The sequence below is a fragment of the Phycodurus eques genome, chromosome 5, assembly GCF_024500275.1.
Source record: "Phycodurus eques isolate BA_2022a chromosome 5, UOR_Pequ_1.1, whole genome shotgun sequence".
Taxonomy (NCBI): Eukaryota; Metazoa; Chordata; class Actinopteri; order Syngnathiformes; family Syngnathidae; genus Phycodurus; species Phycodurus eques.
Window position 1 is genome coordinate 5,776,213 of NC_084529.1, and position 22,351 is coordinate 5,798,563.

The 22,351-nt window shown below is 41.9% G+C and overlaps 1 protein-coding gene across 1 annotated transcript in view; it reads right to left on the reverse strand.

Moving 5' to 3' along the window:
* Positions 1–14,607: 14,607 nt before the first annotated feature.
* The window catches only part of LOC133402590 (paired box protein Pax-6-like), a 49,996-nt gene continuing 42,252 nt past the window's right edge, over positions 14,608–22,351 (reverse strand). The window contains 2 exon segments of the mRNA XM_061676492.1: positions 14,608–15,248; positions 15,964–16,102. Coding sequence (XP_061532476.1) covers positions 15,163–15,248; positions 15,964–16,102 — 225 coding nt within the window. The 3' untranslated portion in view covers positions 14,608–15,162.

A 22,351-nucleotide genomic window follows, 5' to 3' on the forward strand; every position in this document is an offset into this window, starting at 1 on the left:
GTGAGTGTTGCATGGGGCTGTAGTGCTACACCCTATGAGGGAAGGACAGGACAAGATAGAACAGGACAAGGACAGGAGAAGAAGCATGCAGGACAAGGGTCGTGAACCCCGCTGTATAACTGAAGTGTGGTGGGATTAAGTATGTAAATTATAAAAGTCTACAGGACGAGAGTATAACTGAGGGGATACACAAGCGATTTGCATATTCATGAGTTATTTGTGGCAGTAAGTGCGTGACCCCACACCCAGTGAAAGAGCCCCAGGTGTCTGTGTCTGCGGATACATGCAAGTGAATTGACACCGTTTTACATGCACAAAGACTGAAAGAAGTGTCCTGTAATTGCCGTGGCCGCACCGCGGGGGCTGAGTACCCCACCCGATCAATCGAGGGGTGGGATCAGGCCCAGGGGTCCACGCGAGAGCAGCCCGGCGGACGGGAGACCACACCGAGGGACTCAAGGCGGTCTGCCGGCCCCACCGAGGCGCCCCGACAACTGGCCATCCAGTGGGGGCCGCATGTACACAATGCCACCCTCCCTACTAGACCCGCCCCACCACCCCAACCCCAGCCAGTCACCGCCCAGCCCGAGGGTGTGAGAATGTCCCTTGTTTGTTGGAAAGGAGGACGGATAGGGGCACCCGATAAGGGAACGATAAGGGGGCGGGGGGACCCAAGGAGCAGCCGCGGGCTGACCCATGAGAGGTCAGCCCCAACACCAAGCAGTCATCCAGCCCGGGAGGGCCCAGCCTCAGGAGCACCGCCATGCAAGTAAAGTGAGACCCACCTCCTCCCCTGTTACTATGACTGCCAGGTCCCCGACTGGCAGTCATTCAGCCAACAGAAATGCCTGTGACTACGTGGCATACTATGTTGAATGTGGCAATGTTCCATCAAAGGCAATGCATTTGATAGAAATTACTGGCTGCACGCTTACACAACACTGCATACACTTTTGTTTGATACATCCAATGACAGATACACATCCAAATATCCTTGTAAACATGTCATTGCATTAAACTAAGTCGCATCGACACAACAAACGCAGAACATATCTACATAGGGTGTGTTGGGAAGTTCACTCCGGGCACGCTCTCCGCATCCCGGAACCTTCAGTGACTCAGAGCGTGGTTAGTGTGTGTGTCACTTGATACAAGTAAAGGCTTCTTTATACTCGTGCGGGCGGCGACCGTGCTGACGTCACTATCCCGCACGCAGTTTGCCTTTATACTCGAGCGCAACCCACGTGCGCAGTTTTGAAAATGTACTGCAGTTCACCTCCAAGTCAGGGGTTTCGCTACAGCTGGTATTGGCTAGGACACCACAGGATGGAGTTTCCTCTGCATTTTTGGCCATATCCGGTAGCCATTTATACTTTCCTTTCCATAACAAGGAACAAAGCAACTACAATGGCGACTGTGGAACAGTGTCTGTGAGAACAAATGGACCTAGATGACCAGATGATATGTTCAATTATTCTGCAAAATTGATCGAGAAGGCGGCGGCGTAGATGGTATGTAGAACCAAGGGGCACGCTGAGTACGTCATCACAGCATGTGACTAAAACGGACCAATGACGAGAGATGGTCCCTGCGGCATTCTACTGCGCAGCAACAATTTTTGCTGTGTGCGCGTCAAGGGGCCGCGCGGGCCAATTCGTCTTTTACGTGATGCAATGCGGGCGTTGTCGGCCACGGGCGCGCGGGAGTATAAAGAGGCCTTAAAACTTACACATTCAATATGGCGTTTGTACTGACGTATCCCTAGCAATAGCCAACACGTTCATTAGTAAAGGTATAGAAAGTGGAGCACACTCTGTCTCTAGGTGCCTCGGTCTTGGGGCGCAATGGGAGCATCGGACTGAATTTCCAAACGGACCTCATACACTGAGGCGAAGCTTGGATTGGTCCGAGACTGCATGACGTCATGACGGGAAGCAGTTTTGGCCACAAAAGAAGCAGGCCGAAGCTTGGACGATGGACTTCTCCATGGGTGTTATCCCGAACCAGCGCTGAACCTTCACCAACCTTATTGTTTGACTTTGTATTTTTGAATAAATTGTTCAACTTTTCATCCGGCCTAATCACTGAAGTATTGCCTCGACCAGAATAAAAGAACCGGGCAGTAGAGGTTTGTACGGCCGGCAGGTTATACCCGGGCCGCGACTTTTCTTTGTTCTCTTTTCCTAACCTCTCACACATTGACATGGGCTACCATGCTGAAAGTGGCAACATTTCCAGACATTACATTGACGTGGCGGCCGTGATGTCAGGAATTCTATCTATTGTATATATAGAGCGCTGTGCAGAGAGCGCGTTTAGGGCTTAGTGTTTAGGAGGAATACGACACACAAGTCGCCAGAGCCTGGAACATGCTATTTTTGGTATAGTAAAAAAATTTTTGTCAAACAGTTCGTCTCTGACAACGGATTTGCAAATAGGAAGCACACTATTCCTCGCGGCTCAAGAAAGTGACTCGCCTACGACTACGACAACAATGTCACCACAAACAAGCACACCAGCATGGTAAATATCTATAAAATTGAAACATTTTAAAATATTTTTTATCCATCCATTTTCTGAGCCGCTTCTCCTCACTAGGGTCGCGGGCGTGCTGGACCCTATCCCAGCTGGCATCAGGCAGGAGGTAGGGTACACCCTGAACTGGTTGCCAGCCAATCGCAGGCACATACAAACAAACAACCATTCGCACTCACATTCACACCTACGGGCAATTTGGAGTCTCCAATTAATGCATGTTTTTGGGATGTGGGTGGAAACCGGAGTGCCCGGAGAAAACCCACGCAGGCACGGGGAGAACATGCAAACTCCACACAGGCGGGACCGGGGATTGAACCCGGGTCCTCAGAACTGTGAAGGCTGACGCTATAACCAGTCGCCCCACCATGCCGCTTAAAACATTTTTTATATTTATTAAAATAACTTCATACTGTACTGGTTGTTTTCGGCCATGAGAAAAATTACAAACCAATAATTTTGTACAAGAATATAGGTGCATATGCCCCCCCCACCCCCGACATTAGTCTGGTAAATCGAGGTTCCACTGTATTTATGATTGTGGTCCTTGAGTGGCAATCCAACCATGATTGTAGACCATTTTTGTGTAATTTTTACACTTTTGCGATCCATTGTTCTATGTTTCATGCTTCCTGTACCATCATCCACTGCACTACGTTCACATGGATTTGCATTTTTCCCTCACTGATTTGTTGAGTGGTGCAGCCAAAACTTCATCTCGCTCTCTTACTCTCTCTTTCTCTCTCTCTCTGTTGTTCTGTTTTTGTCTCTCTCTATCCTGCCTGTCTATCTATCTCTTTCAGTTGCTCTATTATTCCCTGTCTCTCTCTCCCTTTCTAGTCTGTAACTTAACCAATCGAGGCAGACGGCCACTCCACGCTCAGTCTTGGGTCTGCTTGAGGTTTCTTCCCAAGAGGTAGTTTTTCCTTTCCTCCATTGGCGAGTGTTTGCTCGTGTGGGGCTTAGTTGGTCTTTTAATGTGTAAGGAGTGTGATCTTAAATATGATCCATGTGTAAAGTGCCCTAAGACAACTTCTCTTGTGATTTGGCGATAAATAAATACAATTGAATTGAACTGAATAAATTAAACATTTACAAAAAGATAACTTGAAGAGTGGGGTTACATCCTACTGCAGGAAATACATTTGGGTATGGCTATTAAAAGTCAAGTTAAACAATGTGTTAACAGCATTTATTTATGTGACGTGCTAAGCGTGTGCGGAGGGTGAAAATATGCTTTGATTGATGAAATCATCCTCTAAGGACACTTGACAAGCTCTGGATAGTTTATTTGTTATGAACAGGTTGTGGGACAGTCACACCACCATTTTATTGAGGATTGTATGCACAGATGTCGGTGAGGAAATATCCCTCTGAGGTGAAATACATGTGTCACAGTGAATCAAACTAATCTAATTCCCATCTGCTCTTTTTAGAGTTCATTTCATCAATTTGGCTTTATCTCTGAGTTCATTCTCTGGCTTTTCTTCTCTTTATTTGTTGGTGAAAAGGCAAGATGCCGTCCAGGCACAAATCCATCCTGTGATGATTAACATGCAAATGTTTTTAATTAGAATGTAAATTGTCAACATAATGATCAGTTTTAATTTGAATGTAAATTCTTATTGTTTGTATGAAGATACAAGCAGCATGTGTCAGGTGAGTTGCCTGTTTTATGTAATTTATTATCATTTTTTAAATTCAACTATTTAAACTATTTCAATCATTCAATGACTGTGTACAGTGTTCCCACGCTATATCAAGTTTCACCTATTGCGGAATCAGTGCAATGCAGATTTCTTTTTTCTTTTACATATTCATACCACGGGATTTTGAGTGTATGCAGTACTTTTTTGTGTTAAAGCCTAGTATTGCCTAAAACAAAAAAACTAAATAATAATAATAATAATTCATTAAAACACATATTACAAGGAATAAAGTGTCCATACTGTACAGTACTACTGTGCATTACTGTATGTTTAAGAGTTTAAAAGGTGTTTTACAGTATAGAAAGTGTTTATAAGAGTATGGCAGAAGTTAATACGAGTGTTGGGAAGATTAACAAGAGTTGGGAGGTTCATACAGCTTTAAAATATGTATAAATAACCCCCAAAAATATGTGGGTGCGACTTCTTAGATTTCACCTGTTGTGGGAGTGGTCCGGATCATAACTCCCTCGATCAACGAGGGATTACTGTACTCCCTTATGGTCCATTGCCTTGGTAAGGAGGTTTTCATTGACGTTTGTTTGTTTATTGTGGGTATGCAAGTTTTGATAAATATCTGACAAAGTAAAAGGCACTTTAGCATTGCCACGTTTCAATATTTTCTTAACAACAAAATTCATGTATACGTAGGGTGATTATTTCTGAGCTAACGTAAGTAGTATTGTGCTGATCCAAATTAGAACTATTTGCTATCTGTGAAGGTCTGCACTTTGGTATGGGTGAGTCCTCCTTTCCTCGGGGGGTGGTGATGCCTGGGTGGCCTCTTGGTACGCCCAGGTGCTCGAGCCACACGTCGTTCCAGGGAGCTGTGGTGCAGGGGGATTGCCAGTGGTCCTTGGCCTGGGGGATGAGATCTATTACGTCTCGAAACCATCTCCTTTTCCTCGACCAATCGCACTCTTGTCAGTAGCCTGTCATCTCCTTTGGGATGGGGTGGGGCTGCCCGCTGGTCTTGGGCCTGCTGTGGGACTGGGTGGTGGTACTTGGTCTGTCCCGGGCGGGTGGCAGGTGCTGGTTCTTGAGCGGTGGTCCCTTCGTCTGTGGTCATCTGTCTGGACATGACTGGCCCACAGGAGTCTGGCCTCTTATAACACACAACGTACACATCCACATAGAGTTGCAAGAACATTTATGCAAACCTTTTTGAATTACCTAGCTCTTAAAATGTGATCTGATCTTCATCTAAGTTTCAACAAAAAGACAAACACAGTCTGCTATGGGGTACCATTTGTAAACCAGCTCGCTCTGAAAATTCATTCATTCATTCATTCATCTTCCTTACCGCTTATCCTTGCTCTGAAAATAAAAGCAACATTTTGCCACATTTAGTTTCAAACAGTGTTTAATAAAACTGAAACAGAAGCAAAGCAAAGCAAATTTATTTATATGGCGCATTTCATACACAAGGTCTTAATCATGTAAAGCACATTGTGCTTTACATGATTAAAAGCATTTCAAAGCAAAGAAAAAATAGCTTATAAACATTTAAAACAAAGAGAAAAAAATACAATTAAAACAGCGTACACTGCAAAAATATCATTTAAAAGTGGAAATGCTCTAAAAAGCATGGGAAAAAAGAAGAGTTTTTAACCTGGACTTAAAAACATGCACACTTGGGGCTGACGTCACTTCTGTTGGCAACTTATTCCATTTGTATGCAGCATAATAGCTAAATGCTGCTTCACCATGTTTGCTTTGGACTGTGCTCCACTATTTGACCTGAGTCTGTCGATCTCAGAACCCACCTGGGTTTGTGTTCCATTGGCATTTCATTCATATATTCAGGACTTAAACCATTTAGTGATTTATAGACCAGTAGCAGAACTTTAAACTCTATTATAAAGCTGACTGGAAGCCAGTGTAAAGACCTTGGAATTGGAGTAATATGCTCTGACCTCTTTGTTCTGGTCAGAACCCGAGCTGCAGCATTCTGAATGAGCTGCAGCTATTTAATGCTCTTTTTAGGGATTCCAGTCAGAAGACCATTACAATAGCCACGTCTACTTGAGATAAAAGCATGGATGAGCTTCTCCTGGTCTGCTTGACACATGCAAGCCTTCACTCTGGATATGTTCTTCAGATGGTGGAAGGCAGTTTTAGTGATTGATTTGATATGACTGTTAAAAGTCAAAATCTGTTGAAAGTCGGGTCGGAATCTATCAGAACACAAAGATTTCGGACTTGGTCTTTGGTTTTTAAAGAGTAACTCCAGATATTTACTAACAGCAATCCTCTTTTTTTATTGTTAATAACAATTCTCAGTTTTGTTGTGGTTTAATTAAAGAAAATGTTGGCTAATCCAGATATTTATCCGTTTCAGACAGTGACACAACACCTCAATTGAACTGTAGTCATCTGGAGACACTGCTAGATATAACTGTGTGTCATCTGCATAGCTATGATAGTAAAAATTAAAGTTCTGAAGAATTTGACCCAAGGGTAGCATATACAGGATGAATAGCAGGGGTCCAGGAACTGACCCTTGAGGGACCCCATAGGTCATTGCCATTCGATGAGATTGATCACTTCCAATGGTTACAGAATAACTCCTTTCCTCCAGGTAGGACCTGAACCATTTAAGGACTGTTCCATTTAGTCCTACCCACGTTTCCAGCCTGTTCAGCAGTATATTATGATCTATCGTATCAAAAGCCGCACTGAGGTCCAACAAGACCATAATTGACACCTTTCCCGAGTCAGTATTCTACCTTATATCATTTAGCACTTTGATAAGAGCAGATTCTGTTCTGTGGTGAGTTCAGAACCCTGATTGAAATTTGTCAAAAAGTCAGTTTAAGTTAAATAAATTGCTGAGTTGATTCAAAATAACTCTCAACAATCTTTGCTATGAAAGGGAGATTTGAGATGGGTCTATAGCTTGCTAACATGGAAGCGTCCAGCATCGTATTTTTTAGCAGAGGCTTAATGGGAGCTACTTTAAGAGCTTTAGGAAACTCACCTGACTGAAGTGAGCGATTGATTATTTGCTGCAAATCAGATAGCACAGACTTCGCAATAGCTTTGACAAAGTCAGATGATATTGAGTCAAGACAGCTCGTTGATGGTTTCAGCTGCTGAACCGTTTTCTCTCTGGTTTTTTTGGTCATCTGTATCAAATTCTGACATGGAAAGAGTGTTATTCCAGGGTGGCTTCTGATGTAGTATAATTTTATCATTTTGCTGATTTGTGCTAATATTTAACCTGATGGATTGTATTTTTTCACTAAAATAAAAAGCTAATTCATTGCATTTATCTGCTGTTTGGAGTTCTGGAGCTATCTGATTCGGGGAGTTGTGAGCTTGTCAACCACAGCAAACAGTACGAGTATTGTTGCAGTTCTTACTGATGATTTCAGAAAAGTGTTGCTGTCTAGCCCTGACTAACTCTTGGTTAAAATTATAAAGACTTTATCTGTAGAGGTCATAGTCAATTTGGAGTTTAGTTTTTCTCCACTTACGTTCTGCTTTACAGCGGGAAGAACATGGCGTCACCCTGGACACCACCAGACTGGCTCCCACCGTCCTCAGCCTGCCAACCATACCTACCCTCCTCCAGTAGGCCCTATCGTTCAGTCTTTCCTGTCCTTTTCATCTGTGCTTGTCCTAGTTATTCACCATGCCCTACTATTTTACATCCACGTTTTCTTTAGATTCTGATTTTTCTGATTGTGAAGAGGGCCCCGATTTAGTTAACCTCCTGTCTGATTCTGACTGTGACACAGATTTAGATTTTTCTGGTTCCTTCCCTAGTTTATCCCGTCCTCGTCAGTTTTTGTCACGTCTCCCCGTTTCCAACCCCAGTGAGTCCAAATCCTTTCCCTCTGACCTTTTCTTGGGCACCCGTTTGGCCATCTACCTGGGACCGCCGCGTGGTGGCCAATGGAGGCGCCCAAGTAAAGGTCAAATTTCGCCCTCTCGTTTTTTCCCAACGTTCCCAATTAAGTCACATCTATTCAAACCTGCCACCACATTCAGTACCACCTATTTTTCCTAATTCACCTTCCCGAGTCCCTGTGCACTCTGCCCCTCTCGTACCCTCTACTCCCAAACCTCAATGGCGGCAGGCTGAGGAAGCGACTGCAGGCTCCCATTCCTGCTCTTCGGCAGCTGCGGCAGGCTCCCGTTCCTGCTCTTCAGCAGCTGCGGCAGGCTTCCGGGTCTGGCTCCTCTTAGCAGCTGCGCCAAGCTCCCCTTCTGGCTCCGGCTCCTCGGCAGCCACGCCAGGCTCCTGTTCCGCCACCTGTCCTTGCTCCGGCGGCGCTCGTCCAGCGGGCGCCACCTGTCCCGGCTCCAGCGGGGCTCGTCCAACGGCCGACACCCGACCCTATTGCCTGACTCCTGCATTACCACTGGGTTCGGCACTGTGGCCGTCCGCCTGAATGGCCCTGTAAAGACCCTGGTGCTTGGCGTCCTGGAACGACCTCCTGAACCGCTCAGCCAAACACCTAACTTCGGGTAGCCTGGACGGCCACCAGACTTACGTGAGGGGTGAACTCTAGGTTGTGTTTAGTTTTGTTCCATGTTTGTCGTGTGCTCATTTGGTTGTTGTGTCCACCTGTTCTCGTCAACCTTCTACCTTTGGTCGACCAATCAGCTCTCTTCAGCCACTTGTGTCTTGTCCAGGTGTTCCTCATTGTCTTGTCAATCTGTTTGTATTTAGTTTCCTTGTTTCTTTCAGTTCGTGTCGGTTCATTGTCGTTGTCACATGTATTTGCAGTTTGTCACTGTCAGTTGTCATTGTCTGTGTCATGTCATAGTTGTCATTTGTGTTATTCAGTTATTTCACCAGTCGTGTCTTGTTTTGGGTTTACTCAAGTGTTTCTTTCGTACTTTGTGTTTAGATTTTGGACTTCGTTAATTTAGCATTTAGACTTTTTCATCATCCTTGTTTTACTTTGTTTTTGGAATTAAATATATTTTTTTTATATACTACTGCGTTGCCTCCCTGCACTTGGGTCCTCCATGTTTTGCCTTGCCTTCCTCTCCTCGACCAAACCCCAAACGTGACAGTTTCAGGTTGGTTACAGACAATAATTGATAAGGTACTGACATGATGTGAATTGTACAAGATTTAATTGAATGGAGCTGTTCAGAGTGAACCTGGAGGTTATGTCTTTAATCCAATCTCTTTTCATGACAGGCGTGAATTCCTCTTTCTTTAATTTTTTCCAGTCTTTTGTTAGGGAAATGAGATGTGTTTGACCCTATTCTCATTTTGTAGTCACCCACTGACCAAAGGAAGATGGACAGAAATGGCACGGGGAGAATTGTTGAACTGTTTTAAATTCACTTCTAGATTACCACTGTATGAAATGTGTGTAACTACTTATGAGGGTAATGTAATTTTTATTTTGGGGGGCATATGTGTAACATGGTGATATTAATTTTGTTCTGAAAATTGGTCCTTTTTATCCAAAATTAGTGTCCATGCTCCAGTCACACAGAAACCAATGCTAATTTTGAAAATCCTTATTTAAAATTTACAAACATTTATTAAATGTCTGCAGTGGCAAATTAATACCTCTAATTGGTGGTAATATCCTGGTTGTACATAGTCAATGCAACCATTTCTAATGTTCTGAAGAAGAAATAAACCAATGGGGTACGAAGTAACAAATGCTGGTAGATCAACAGCAGTTGGTGATTTAAATATTTTGAGAGCTACAGAACTTAATGTGTATTTTATTGTACATTTTCCAGCGGACAAAGGTCACCCAATGCTTTACATCAGGGTGTTCCCAACCTCTGATGTATATTTTGAAAAGTATTTATTCTAAAAAATGCTTCAAACATCACATGTACTCTCCTACGGGGGCCACCATTTCTACATCATCTCACTCGAAGTTGAGAGACTTTGAGATGTCAGATTCAGAGTCACTATATAAGTACTTCCTGCTCTCTGTATTTCAGAATCAGAATCATCTTTATTTGCCAAGTATGTCAAAAACACACAGGGAATTTGTCTCCAGTAGTTGGAGCCGCTCTAGTACGACAACAGACACTCAATTGACAGAGAATACTTTTGATACATAAAAAACAGTCACTGAGCAATCAAAGGTTATCAATAATGTGGTAATGCCGGTAATATTTCATTTATTTATGTATTTATTTTTCTTGACAATTGTGAAAAAAGATAGAGTCCTGAAGCAATTACAGCAGTTTGAAATGACTAATAGAACAATAGTCCGGTGCATTGACCATTGTGCAAATGCCGCAGAGACTTCAAGAAATTGATGCAGTTTAAAGTGACTAGTCGTGCAATAATCTGGAACAAGGGCGATTGTGTAAATGTTGCAGATGCTACTCAGGCACATAAGTGACCAGTATTGGTCAACAACAACAGCAACAGATATGCAAATAGTGTAGAATAGCGAGACTACTACAGTGAGTGTGCGAGTAATGTATAATTGACCCGACAGAGATGTGACAACAAACTCAAGACAAAATTGGCAGCATATTGCAATGTAGTTGTAAATGAACTGTTTAAGTTAACGGCAAGAGCGAAGACACTGTTGGAATGTCTGCTTGTTTTAGTTTGCATTGTTCAGTAGCGCCTACCTGAGGGAAGAAGCTGGAAGAGGTGGTGACCAGGATGTGGAGTTTGGATGTTCTCCCCGTGCCTGCGTGGGTTTTCTCCTGGTACTCCAGTTTTCTCCCGCATCCCAAAAACATGCATGGTAGGTTGATTGAAGACTATAAATTGCCCATAAGTGTGAATGTGAGTGGGAAAGTTTGTCTGTTTATATGTGCCCTGCGATTGGCTGGCAACCAGTTCAGGGTGTACCCCACCTCCTGCCCCATGATAGCTGGGATAGGCTCCAGTACAGCCGCGACCCGAGTAGGATAAGTGGTACAGCAAATGGATGGATGTGCCAATTGTGCACGTCAAAAAAAAGTTTCACATTTTTTTGAACAAATGCTTGGTCCAGCCATTCAAATGATTATGTACAATTCTCAGCTGTTTCCTACATTATCAATTGCTTATGTCATGTTGATCAAAATGTTTCATAGTGGGTGACTCTGTTGTATAGGCTCACCCCCACAACATTTAGGCACTACAGTTCATCGCGTAAGTCTTTACATGCAAAATGGTTGAACACGTTGTCATATGTCACTACTATTACTGTATTTCTGTACATTTTCATTAGACTTTCCATCAGACTTTTTTTCCCAGGTGAATCTTGACTTTTTCGAACAAAGAGAAATGTTTGAAGCATTAGATCAACCGTTGATCAACCAATTTTCTGGGATAGCTCAAATGTGCATCTCATGAACCATCAACTGACAAGTACTGTAGCTGGAGCACAAGAAAATGTTACAGTGCCTAACAATGGAAAGACAAGGAATTGGATGTCGTCAACAGCAAAGAAAAGAAAAAAAGGAAGAGGAGTTATGCAAGGTGGTTAGGGAGTTGGGAGGCAAAACAGAGGAAGAAGCAGAAGGCCGAGTATAAATAAATGTTCCTGATAAGATACTGTAAGAGTCCCACTTGTAGATCACGTTCTCAATCATGGGCTTAGGTGTAGGGATTTTTCTGTTTTTAAAAAAAAAACAAAACTTTTTTGTTTGTTCATTTGTGTTATGTGCTGTCTTTTCCTTTCTGTATCACAATGAGCTGAGATCTGTCAACAACTTACAATACAAAGAGTAGAAGTGTAATTAATATGTGAATCTGAAATCAATCCCCCACACACACTTAGATGTAATTTACAATTTCAAATAATTGTCAAAACAGTTTTAATCCGAACAGCCCTCCAGAGTACATTACATTGACAACATGACTAAGCAATTTGACTGTCTTACCAGTACACAATGACACACAGACTTGTCAATCTGATGGCACTGACATGTTCATCAAAGGAGATATTTAGTTTTGAGAGGTGCACAAAGGATTTTGAGCAAGAGACTGACTTGGTGTTTTACTATTTGTACGAATTGGTTTGAGAAATGCACTTATTGTTTTGCATATTTCAAGATTGATAGCTGGGATAGGCTCCAGCACGCCCGCGACCCGAATGAGGATAAGCGGTAAGGAAAATGGATGGATTTCAGAAATGTAACAGAGCAACTGAGAAAAACTAATAGGCGAAAATGAATCTGCACCGTTGGTGCTAACAGTTGCAATGGTTAATTTCTTTTGATCGTGTCATTGTGTTACAGCTTTTTAAGATCTTTGTCGAACTTGATTTTGTCAGGACAGATTCTGTTTGAGTGATTTCTTGATTGAACATGTCTGGAGATAATCAGGCTTGGTTGTGATCAGTGAAAATTAACCATAAACTCTGATTAGCCACAATTAATTCATGATTTAACAAGGGTGGTAATTACTTTTTCACAGAGGGCCAGGTCACTGAATATTTTATTTTCCCTCAATAAATGAAATCATCCATCCATCCATCATCCATTTTCTGAGCCGCTTCTCCTCACAATCGCAGGGCACATAGAAACAAACAACCATTCGCACTCACAATCACAGTCACACCTACGGGCAATTTAGAGTTGTCAATTCACCTACCATGCATGTTTTTGGGATGTGGGAGGAAACCGGAGCGCCCGGAGAAAACCCACGCAGGCACGGGGAGAACATGCAAACTCCACACAGGCGGGGCCGGGGATTGAACCCGGGTCCACAGAACTGTGAGGCTGATGCTCTAACCAGTTGCCCACCGTGCCGCCTAAATGAAATCTTTTTTAAAAAAAGCATTTTAAGTTCACTTGGGTAATCAAACCCGCACTAGCTGAATGATAGGAAGCAACATATTTTCTACCACTACACTACTTTTCGGAAAAGTAGCAAAACTTACAATTATAATAACAAATTTAAAAGAACCACATGGACTGCTAGGACTACTGAAGTAGAATCAGTTTCCTGCGAACAGCTGGCATTTTTGTGGTGATGGTTGATATCAACAATATCAATATCAAAATCTTAAGTTTGCTCTTGTTAACGTTTTTGTGACTTGCACCAACAAAATATTCACCAATTAATTCTATAAGTAAAATAAAATATGTAAAGACTGTTACAGCTGATAATTGTTGATTGTATTCTAACGCAATAATTCATCAGCGTACTTGAGCTATCTGCTCCACTTGATACTGTTCGTTGGACAGATGCACTTGATTTGCAGGTTCTGCCAAAGACTGTGGCTAAAACAGATGCAAAACCCCAAACCCTAAAGAGTCTCTATCGTGCCTGGCTTTCTTCATTGTCTGACTTGTCTTTCCAGTAGATCGGGAAGTTCTGGGATACATCAGACTCTTCACTTGAGAATTTGGTAGATTCTGCCATGTCTGTGTATGTCATTGTTACTTTCATTAAAATTTCACAAAAGTTAAAGTTATTTCATATTTTGTAGTCGTGCAATGGCAATTTTTTTTTTTAGTTTTGTTAATAATGTCTTTAACAATTTTTTGTTTTATATATATATATATATATATATATATATATATATATATATTTAGGCGGCACGGTGGCCGACTGGCTAGAGCGTCAGCCTCACAGTTCTGAGGACGAGGGTTGGAATCTCGGTCCCGCCTGTGTGGAGTTTGCATGTTCTCCCCGTGCCTGCGTGGGTTTTCTCCGGGCACTCCGGTTTCCTCCCACATCCCAAAAACATGCATGGTAGTTTAACTGACAACTCTAAATTGCCCGTAGGTGTGAATGTGAGTGCGAATGGTTGTTTGTTTGTATGTGCCCTGCGATTGGCTGGCAGCCAGTTGAGGGTGTACCCCGCCTCCTGCCCGATGATAACTGGGATAGGCTCCAGCACGCCCGCGACCCGCGTGAGGAGAAGCGGCTCACAAAATGGATGGATGGATAATGACCGATTTCATTACACCATACCCAGAGCTCAGTAAGACATTGCTACCTGTCTGCTGTCTCTGAAATAATTTTATACTTGTTTACTCAAACTAGTATTGTGGATAACGGATGCCAATATCTTAAGGCGGACCCTAATGAAGGTTTCCGTCAATTTCATTGCCCATTACCTGCCCAAGAGCTTAACCAAGATGATCATCAGCTCTCTTATCAAGTCTCGACTCCTCTAATTGCCAAGCTTTGTGAAAGTCACAATCTTGTCTCTGGGCTCTTTGGATCGTTCCTTCAACCTCACAGCTTGGTTTTTGGCTCTTTACTTCTTTGTCAGGCGTGAGACAGGTGTGCCTTTGTAGACACAATTGTGCTTTTCCAAAGCTTAAAATACTGCAAAAGTGTGCTAAGGTCAAAAAGATGAAAAAAAAAAGAACAATAATTATACCTGAAATAAGTTTATTATGGACATTTTCCCAATCACCAAAGAAGACAAACACTTAACACATAAACATAAAAACAGATTCATACGAAGACACAATTTAAGCTTTATAAGAGAGTTTACAATTCAGGCTGTGTGGATTTGGTACAATGTTTCCACATGATTTCCACATAAGATTTGTAACTGGCAAGCCCTCAAACAGATTTTAAAATCATCCATGCCTGTCAGGGTATTTACAGTACCAAGCACATCACACATTTTTGAAATTCTGTACACATTACAGGCTTTTTCTAATGAATTGTTCCAATTAAACACATTTACAGTTCATTTCTTCATGTTGTATGTAAAATGGTTATTATACATTTATACACATTTATTTTACATGTTTTGGGAAATTAGTGTATGTCTTTGTTACCAAAGAATTGTCTTTGTTTTACTTTAGTCAAAGCATCGCACCACATTCGCAATGGCAGTTGATGCCTATGTCATAGTAAAATCTATTGTTGCTAATCTTTTACTCATACTTCCGGTACAAGTCCTCCGGCAACGTACCCAACATTCTCAATGAAGGGTCCTTTTTGACTTTTGAGTTCTAAAGTGAGAATGTTGTGGACTTAGTTTTAAGCAAGTGCTGCAAAACAATGACATCACTGCAGACGTGGCCAATACTGCGACATGTCTGTTTCATTTCCTGGAACTTGGACTGGAACTGAGACTCCTGGAGAAATCAGACCTAATGAAAGAGGCGATAACAGATTTGGGATTAGAATATAGCTTAAAGCAACAGAGTAAGGCTGATAAGGATTTTTTTTTAGGCGTGATCATGGAGTAACAGAGACTTACTAAACACTTTCAGTTGATGGCTTTCATACTTGGCATAAAATCTCACCGCAAAAGAAACAGAATAGTCTTAATGACAATCTGTGGAAGGGTGGCAAATGCAAGAGTGTCTGCCACAAGTGGTTTGAATTTCATCTTGGCCTTTCTGTGTTGGAGTTGTATGCTTACGTGGAGGGGGGTGGCTCATGCAAACGTGTTTGGGTGGACTTTTAATAATTTCACCCTCTCTCATAGCGCTTAATGAGGTAAGAAAAATATTAGAAACATACATTGTGCACAAGTGAAGTAATATTATAGTAATAGTGATATTATGGTTGGTCGCTGTGAAAGTGTGGGCATCCATTTGTTGTTTCGCGCTGTGTCCAGTCGGTTATCCATTTTCTAACCTGACTGCAACCATAAGAGTATTTGCGACATATGCTACCTGTATTGAATGTATTTGTATATTTGTTGTATTATACTGTCCTCCTTTTTTTCAAATGGTGCAACTTAATGGAAACTTGATAATGAACACAATATAAATGATCATTAAATAAGTATTACAATGAATTGCTGTTTGTCTATATTTCAAGTGACTGATCTTTTTTAGTCAGTTCATAGCACTACACCTGTGGATGTGGCAGAGGAGGTCAACGACTGGTTGTTCATATGCTGCTGCATATGTGGAGGAGTGTAGGTCTCATATCTTCTTCCATTTACACCTGAACTGGTTGGCAGCATGCATGAGTAAGACGTCTGACTAGATGCCTGAAAGAACAAATAAATACAATTCATGAAACAACATAATCTAAGAGGGGGCCGACTAAAAATGACACAGCAGATAACACATGCAGTTTTCAGGGTGAGATGAGTCCTTAAATTAGTCCTTTCGCCACGCGTACTGGGAGGAAAATGCACAATATGTGAACCCTTGGGAATTCTTTAAAATTTCTGCATAAATTGGTCATAAAATGTGATATGATCCTAATCTAAATCACAAGAAAAAGCAGTCTGTTTAAACTAATACCACACAAACAATTGTGTTTTCATATTTTTGCTGGGAAAAATCTTTCAACATTCAAAGGACAGAGAGGGGAAAGTAAGTGACCCTCTCAGGCTACGGACTCTCCAATAGCTAATCAGAGCCAGGTGTGAACAACCTGCAGTCAAATCAATGAAATAAATTGGAGATGTGGCTTCAGGCTGGTCTGACCACTAAAAACACAGAATTCTCTCGTCAAGAATAATTGCCTGATGTGTACCATGTTTTGCTGCAAAGAGGTCTCAGAAGACCTACAATTAATAATGTTGTATAAAGCTGGATAAGGATACAAAATTCATCAGTCCATGGTTAGACCAACTGTCTATAAATTGAAAAGGTTCAGCACTGAGGAATAGCCATCCTGTAAAGATGCTGCAAGAGCACAGTGCAATGCTCAGTGAAGTCAAAAATAAAATAAGACACCTAGAGTGTCAGTTGAAGACTTACAGAAATCACTGGCACATGCCAACATCTCTGTTGACAACTTCTACCATCCATCAAATATTAAAGAAGACAAAGGTTCATGGGAGAACACAAGGATGGACTTCTTTCTGTTGCTGTGTTAAAAAAAGAAAATAAGTGGTACTGTTTGAAGTTTGCTAAAGAGCACTTGGATGTTCCGCAGCAGTACTGGCAAAATATTCGATAAAATATTAATTATTTGGGAGAAAAACACAACGCCCTGTGTGGAGAAAAAAATGTCACAGCACACCAACATGAAAACCTTGATAGAGGGCGCCACATGGTATGGGCGCGCTTTCCTACCTCAGGGCCTGGACAGCTTGCGACCATCAACAGAAAAATGAATTCACAGGTTGATCAAGATATTTTGCAGAAGAAGCTAAGGCCTTCTGTCCAACAGTTGAAGCTCAAAAGAGGATGAGTGTTACAACAAGACAATGATCCAAAAACACAGAAGCAAATAAACAACAAAATGACTTCAGAAGAAGAAAATACGTGTTCTGGAGTGGTCCAGTAAAAGTCCTGATACTCAGCCCGATTGAGATGCTGTGGCATGACCTCAAGAGAGTTATTCACACCAGACATCCCAGGAATCTTGCTGAACTGCAACATTTTTGTAAAGAGAAATGGTCTAAAATTCTTCTTGATCATTGTGCACGTCTGATCGGCAACTAGTAAAAGTTGGGTTCAGGGAATTGCTGCCAAAGTAAGGTCAACCCTTCATTAAATCCAAGGGTTCACTTGAATTTAAATAAATCTTTTTAAAATTTGTTTATGTTATGTGCTTTAAAAATATGAAAATATACAGGACGTAATTGCTTGCGTGGTATTAGTTTATCCTTGTTATTTCGATAAAGATCAGACTAAATTTTATGATCAATTTATTCAGAAATTTAAGAAATTCCAAAGTGTAAACATACTTTTTCCTCCCATTGTATTCCGGGAATGTATTGTAATGTCCAGTGTGTTGGAGAAATGTTTTGCAAAACTAACACATTCACAGTAATTAATCATTTTTGTTATAAGCAGAAACCTAAGTAAGATATTTGCAGTGAAATAATTTTTTTTTTTCAGAAAAAAGGCACAGTGAAATGTTTAAAATCATACAGGATTCCACACAGCAGGCTTGGAACATAATAAACGTATTTTTCTTCTTCTTTATTTTTTAAGGGCCAGACATGTCATAATAGGAACTAAAGTAGTATTAGCATTAAACTTACACTGACTCTTCATTTTCTCGCTTTTCTCCTTTGAGATTGGTTAGGGGTAGCCGAAATACAGCTTTATGCATGATGCATGCCTTTGGAGCAGTCCTGGGATAAGTATGGCCCTCAAGCTACAACTGGCCCATCCACAGTCTCGGACTGGCCCTAAATTAGTCTGTCTCTCTATGAAGTAGAAGTAAAACTTTGAATAAATGGGGCCTTTATTTTGAAAGTGCTGCTTTTATTTTGATGTGCATATGTGAGGGCGGTACAAGGGAGCAAGAGGAATGACTTGTATCTTGTGTTGGCAACTTCTGTTGCCAATTCAGCGACTATGTTAAAGCTATATTTGTGACTTTTCCAACTCCTCCTCTAGCTACTATTTTTTAAAAAGTGACAATGCCAACAGAGGTCCTCATGTTAGCAAGACTAAACTTTAGTCTTGTAAAATTGCAATTTTAATCTTCAGTATATTCCTTCATTCATACATTGATTTTCCTTACCGCTTCGCTTGATTTTCCTTACTGGTCGCGGGCGTGCTGGAGCCTATCCCAGCTGACTGTGGGCAAGAGGCGGGGTACACCTTGAACTGGTCGCCAGCCAATCGCAGGGCACATATAAGCAAACAACCGTTCGCACTCACATGCACACGTACGAGCAATTTAGAGTTTTCAATGAAACTACCATGTTTTTGGGATGTGGGAGTACCCAGCGAAAAACCCACCTCGGCACGAGGAGAAAATGCAAACTCCACACAAGTAACCCTTGAACCCGGGTCCTCAGAATCTCTGAGGCAGATGTGCTAACCAGTCGTCCACCGTGCCACCGTCTTCAGTATATACTGTATGTTTTTAATTTAAAAAAAATATACAACTCTAATTTTGTTAAATTTGGACTTGAATCTTGTATTTTTTTTCTTTGGAGTGTGGCCCTAATACTCTTAAATTTGTGCAATGTAAAAATGAGTATCAGGGCCTCATTAGAAATAATAAAAAATACATGACTTTATTCTCTTAATATTACAGCTTTAATCTCCAAAATATATAACTTATCTTGGAAATATACAACTGTTCGTCAACATAAATCCTAGCTGCATAATAGTTTGCAACAAGGTGTATGTTTTCTGTGGAAAGAAAATGGCCGCACCCAATACTAGTTATATGAAAATGAAAGAGGCACTATTAGTCTTAATGCAAAGTAATTGCATAATATAATAATATCAAGCCGCAATGTGAATACAATATATATTTATGACATAAATGGATAATGTAGCAATATCGCGATTGGCATGACCCTAAGTAAACATTTTGTAAGCTTTTTTTTAGATTCACAATAATGCAGTCCACGTAAGTAATTCAATTCTTGTTTAACCTTCTGTCTGTTGTCTTCAATCATTCATTCATTCATTCATCTTCCGTACCGCTGCTCCTCACTAGGGTCGCGGGCGTGCTGGAGCATCTCCCAGCTAACTCTGAACGAGAGGCGGCGTACACCCTGAACTGGTCGCTGGGTAGATATAAACAAGCAACCATTCACACCTATGGGCAATGTAGAGTCTCTAATTAACATGTTAACTTGCATGTTTTTGGGATGTGGGAGGAAACCGCAGTACCTGGAGAAAGCCCACACAGGCACGGGGAGAGCATACAAACTACACAGGGGAGGCCGGATTTGAACTCGAATCCTCAGAACTGTGAAGCAGACCTGCTAACCAGTTCGCTCACCGTGCCGCCTGTCTTCAATCAATCAGTCAAATTTTATTCATATAGCACTTTACATACATAAAAAATGCAACTCAAAGTGCATCACAGAGACCGGAGTAGACCAGGGGGCTCCCCAGTCCGAGAACCTGCAGAATGACAACCCCACGGGCACACCGAACACACCTCCCGGCATGGAGGCTCCCATGAGGAAACACTGGTGTAAAACTTAAAAGGACTAAAAGACAATAGGACAGGATGAAAACTGAAACAATAAGGGATAAAATAATATAGAATAAAATCAATAAACAATAGATATATGCATATGCAAATGAGTAGATTAATAATTGTTGAAATGAACAATAACGAAATCAGTTAAAAGTTAAACCAAACAGGTGAGTGAGTCTTGAGCCTCCTTTCAAAGTCTCAACAGTATCTGCATTCCTGTTCCAGAGATGCTGGCCATAATGGCTGAATGCAAACCTCTCCGTTGGTTTTTGTTCTCACTCTAGGAACAATTAAAAGGCCGTTTCCAGAGGTAGCATACCAGAAATGATGGCCCAATACTTAAGACTGTTAAGATATTTAAAAACAAGTAAAAGAACCTTAATGTCATTTTCTCTTTCTCTGATTATTTCTGTGGCAGCATTATAGCCCTACATACAGCCTGATATTTGAGTCTTTTAAGTGGTTAATTGTGGACAGGGATTTTTCTTGATATGACTCCTTTACAGATGACTTTTTGAAAATGGAAAAGAAGAAATAAGCATTTTTGTGTGGACAGAGGCCACAAGTGTGGCGAAGTCTTAAATTGTCTCCAAATGGACAGGGCGCCTTATAATGCGACGCGCCTTATGTGTGTGAGTTCCAAAATCTGTAAATGTTGTTGTGTGACTTTGATGAGCGCTCCGCTTGAATGACTGGTCGCATTTCCATTTCCGGCGGACATGACTGAGGAGAGCATGGGGACATAAAGGGGGAAGGGTGCGCGTGAAGGAGGACGCTAAAGGCACGCCCCCAGTTGGTATATAGCGCCAGGTATATGCATTGTGCAAATCTGTTTGGCTAAGAACCCCCGAAAATCTATCAGCTATCAGTTACGCGGAGGAACATGGGATTTGAGCTGCCGCAAGAGAATTCAAGATCAACGAATCCATGGTTCACAAGTGGAGGAAGCAGGAAAACGAGCTTCGCCAAGTCAAGAAGACGAAGCTGAGTTTCCACGAAACAAGGCGAGGTGGCCCGAGTTGGAAGAGCAACTCGAGCAATGGATTAATGAGCAAAGAACAGCCGGGAGAAGCGTCTCTACACTCACCATTCGACTGAGGGCAATAATGCTTGCAGAAGAAATGAAAATGATCCAGCCCATTCACATATTTTACTGTTGTGCTTGGTTGCCATGGCTAAAGGACAGAAACTGCCACCTATGGAGATTTTTAAGAGTAAGGCGCTGCCTAAAGAAATGTTTCCAGCCGAAGTCATCGTTAAGGCCAATCAAAAGGGCTGGATGGACGAGGGGAAAATGAGAGAGTGGCTGAGTGAGGTGTACGTAAAGAGAGCGGATGTCTTTTTCCACGCGTCACCGTCCCTGTTGATCTGTGACTCCATGCGCGCCCATCTCACAGCCGCTGTGAAAAACCAAGTACAGCAAATGAACTCGGAGCTTGCTATCATTCCAGGAGGCTTGACAAAAGAACTCCAACCGCTGGACATTGGTGTAAACAGGGATTTCAAAGTGAAGTTGCGTAGCGGCGTGGGAGCCATGGATGACAGATGGCGAACACAACTTTACTAAGACTAGGAGGCAGCGCCGGGCGAGTTACGCCACCATATGTGAATGGATTGTGGATGCTTGGGCTAAGGTATCTGCTTTGACTGTTGTCCAAGCTTTCGCGAAAGCAGGCATCTTTGCTGAACAGCCCCCCGGCAACGAGACTGACTCTGACAATGACGAGAGGGAAGCCGGCGGGTTTGTTGGAGAATTTGCCCAGCTGTTCATTTCGGATACAGACGATGAGGACTTTGATGGATTTGTGGATGAGGATTGATCAAAAATAACATGAGAACATTGTTAAATAATTCAATAAAGTACAACCGAACTCAGTTTTGCTCCCGCCTCCTCTTTAAAAACATACGCTAGCATGCAGTCTAGCGTATGTTTTAAGCTAGGGTATGTTTTACCATGCCTCTGCCCAATAATACGGTGCGTCTTATGTATGTGTTAAATTCAGAAAGAGACCCTGTAACTGAGACTGCGCCTTTTAATACGGTGTGCCTTATGGTCGTGAAAATACGGTATATTGTCTAGAAGAAGAATCATCTTTATTTCTTGTGAACAGATGCACACAATTTTTTTCCTCTGGATTTTACCCATCACAGTAGTGGACGCAGCAAACACACATTACATTACTGGTGGCACCCACTGGAGCAAGGGGCTACTTAAGCACCCGGGGAGCAGTTTGGATTATTGGTGTCTTGCTCAATTACACGACAGCCCTAGGTCAGGGGGATGTTGGGAGTGGGTAGTACAAAACTGCATGATTTACTACTTTAAAATGCTCAACAGCTAAAAATGGTTCATTTCCAAGCATTCATTAAATAATGATCT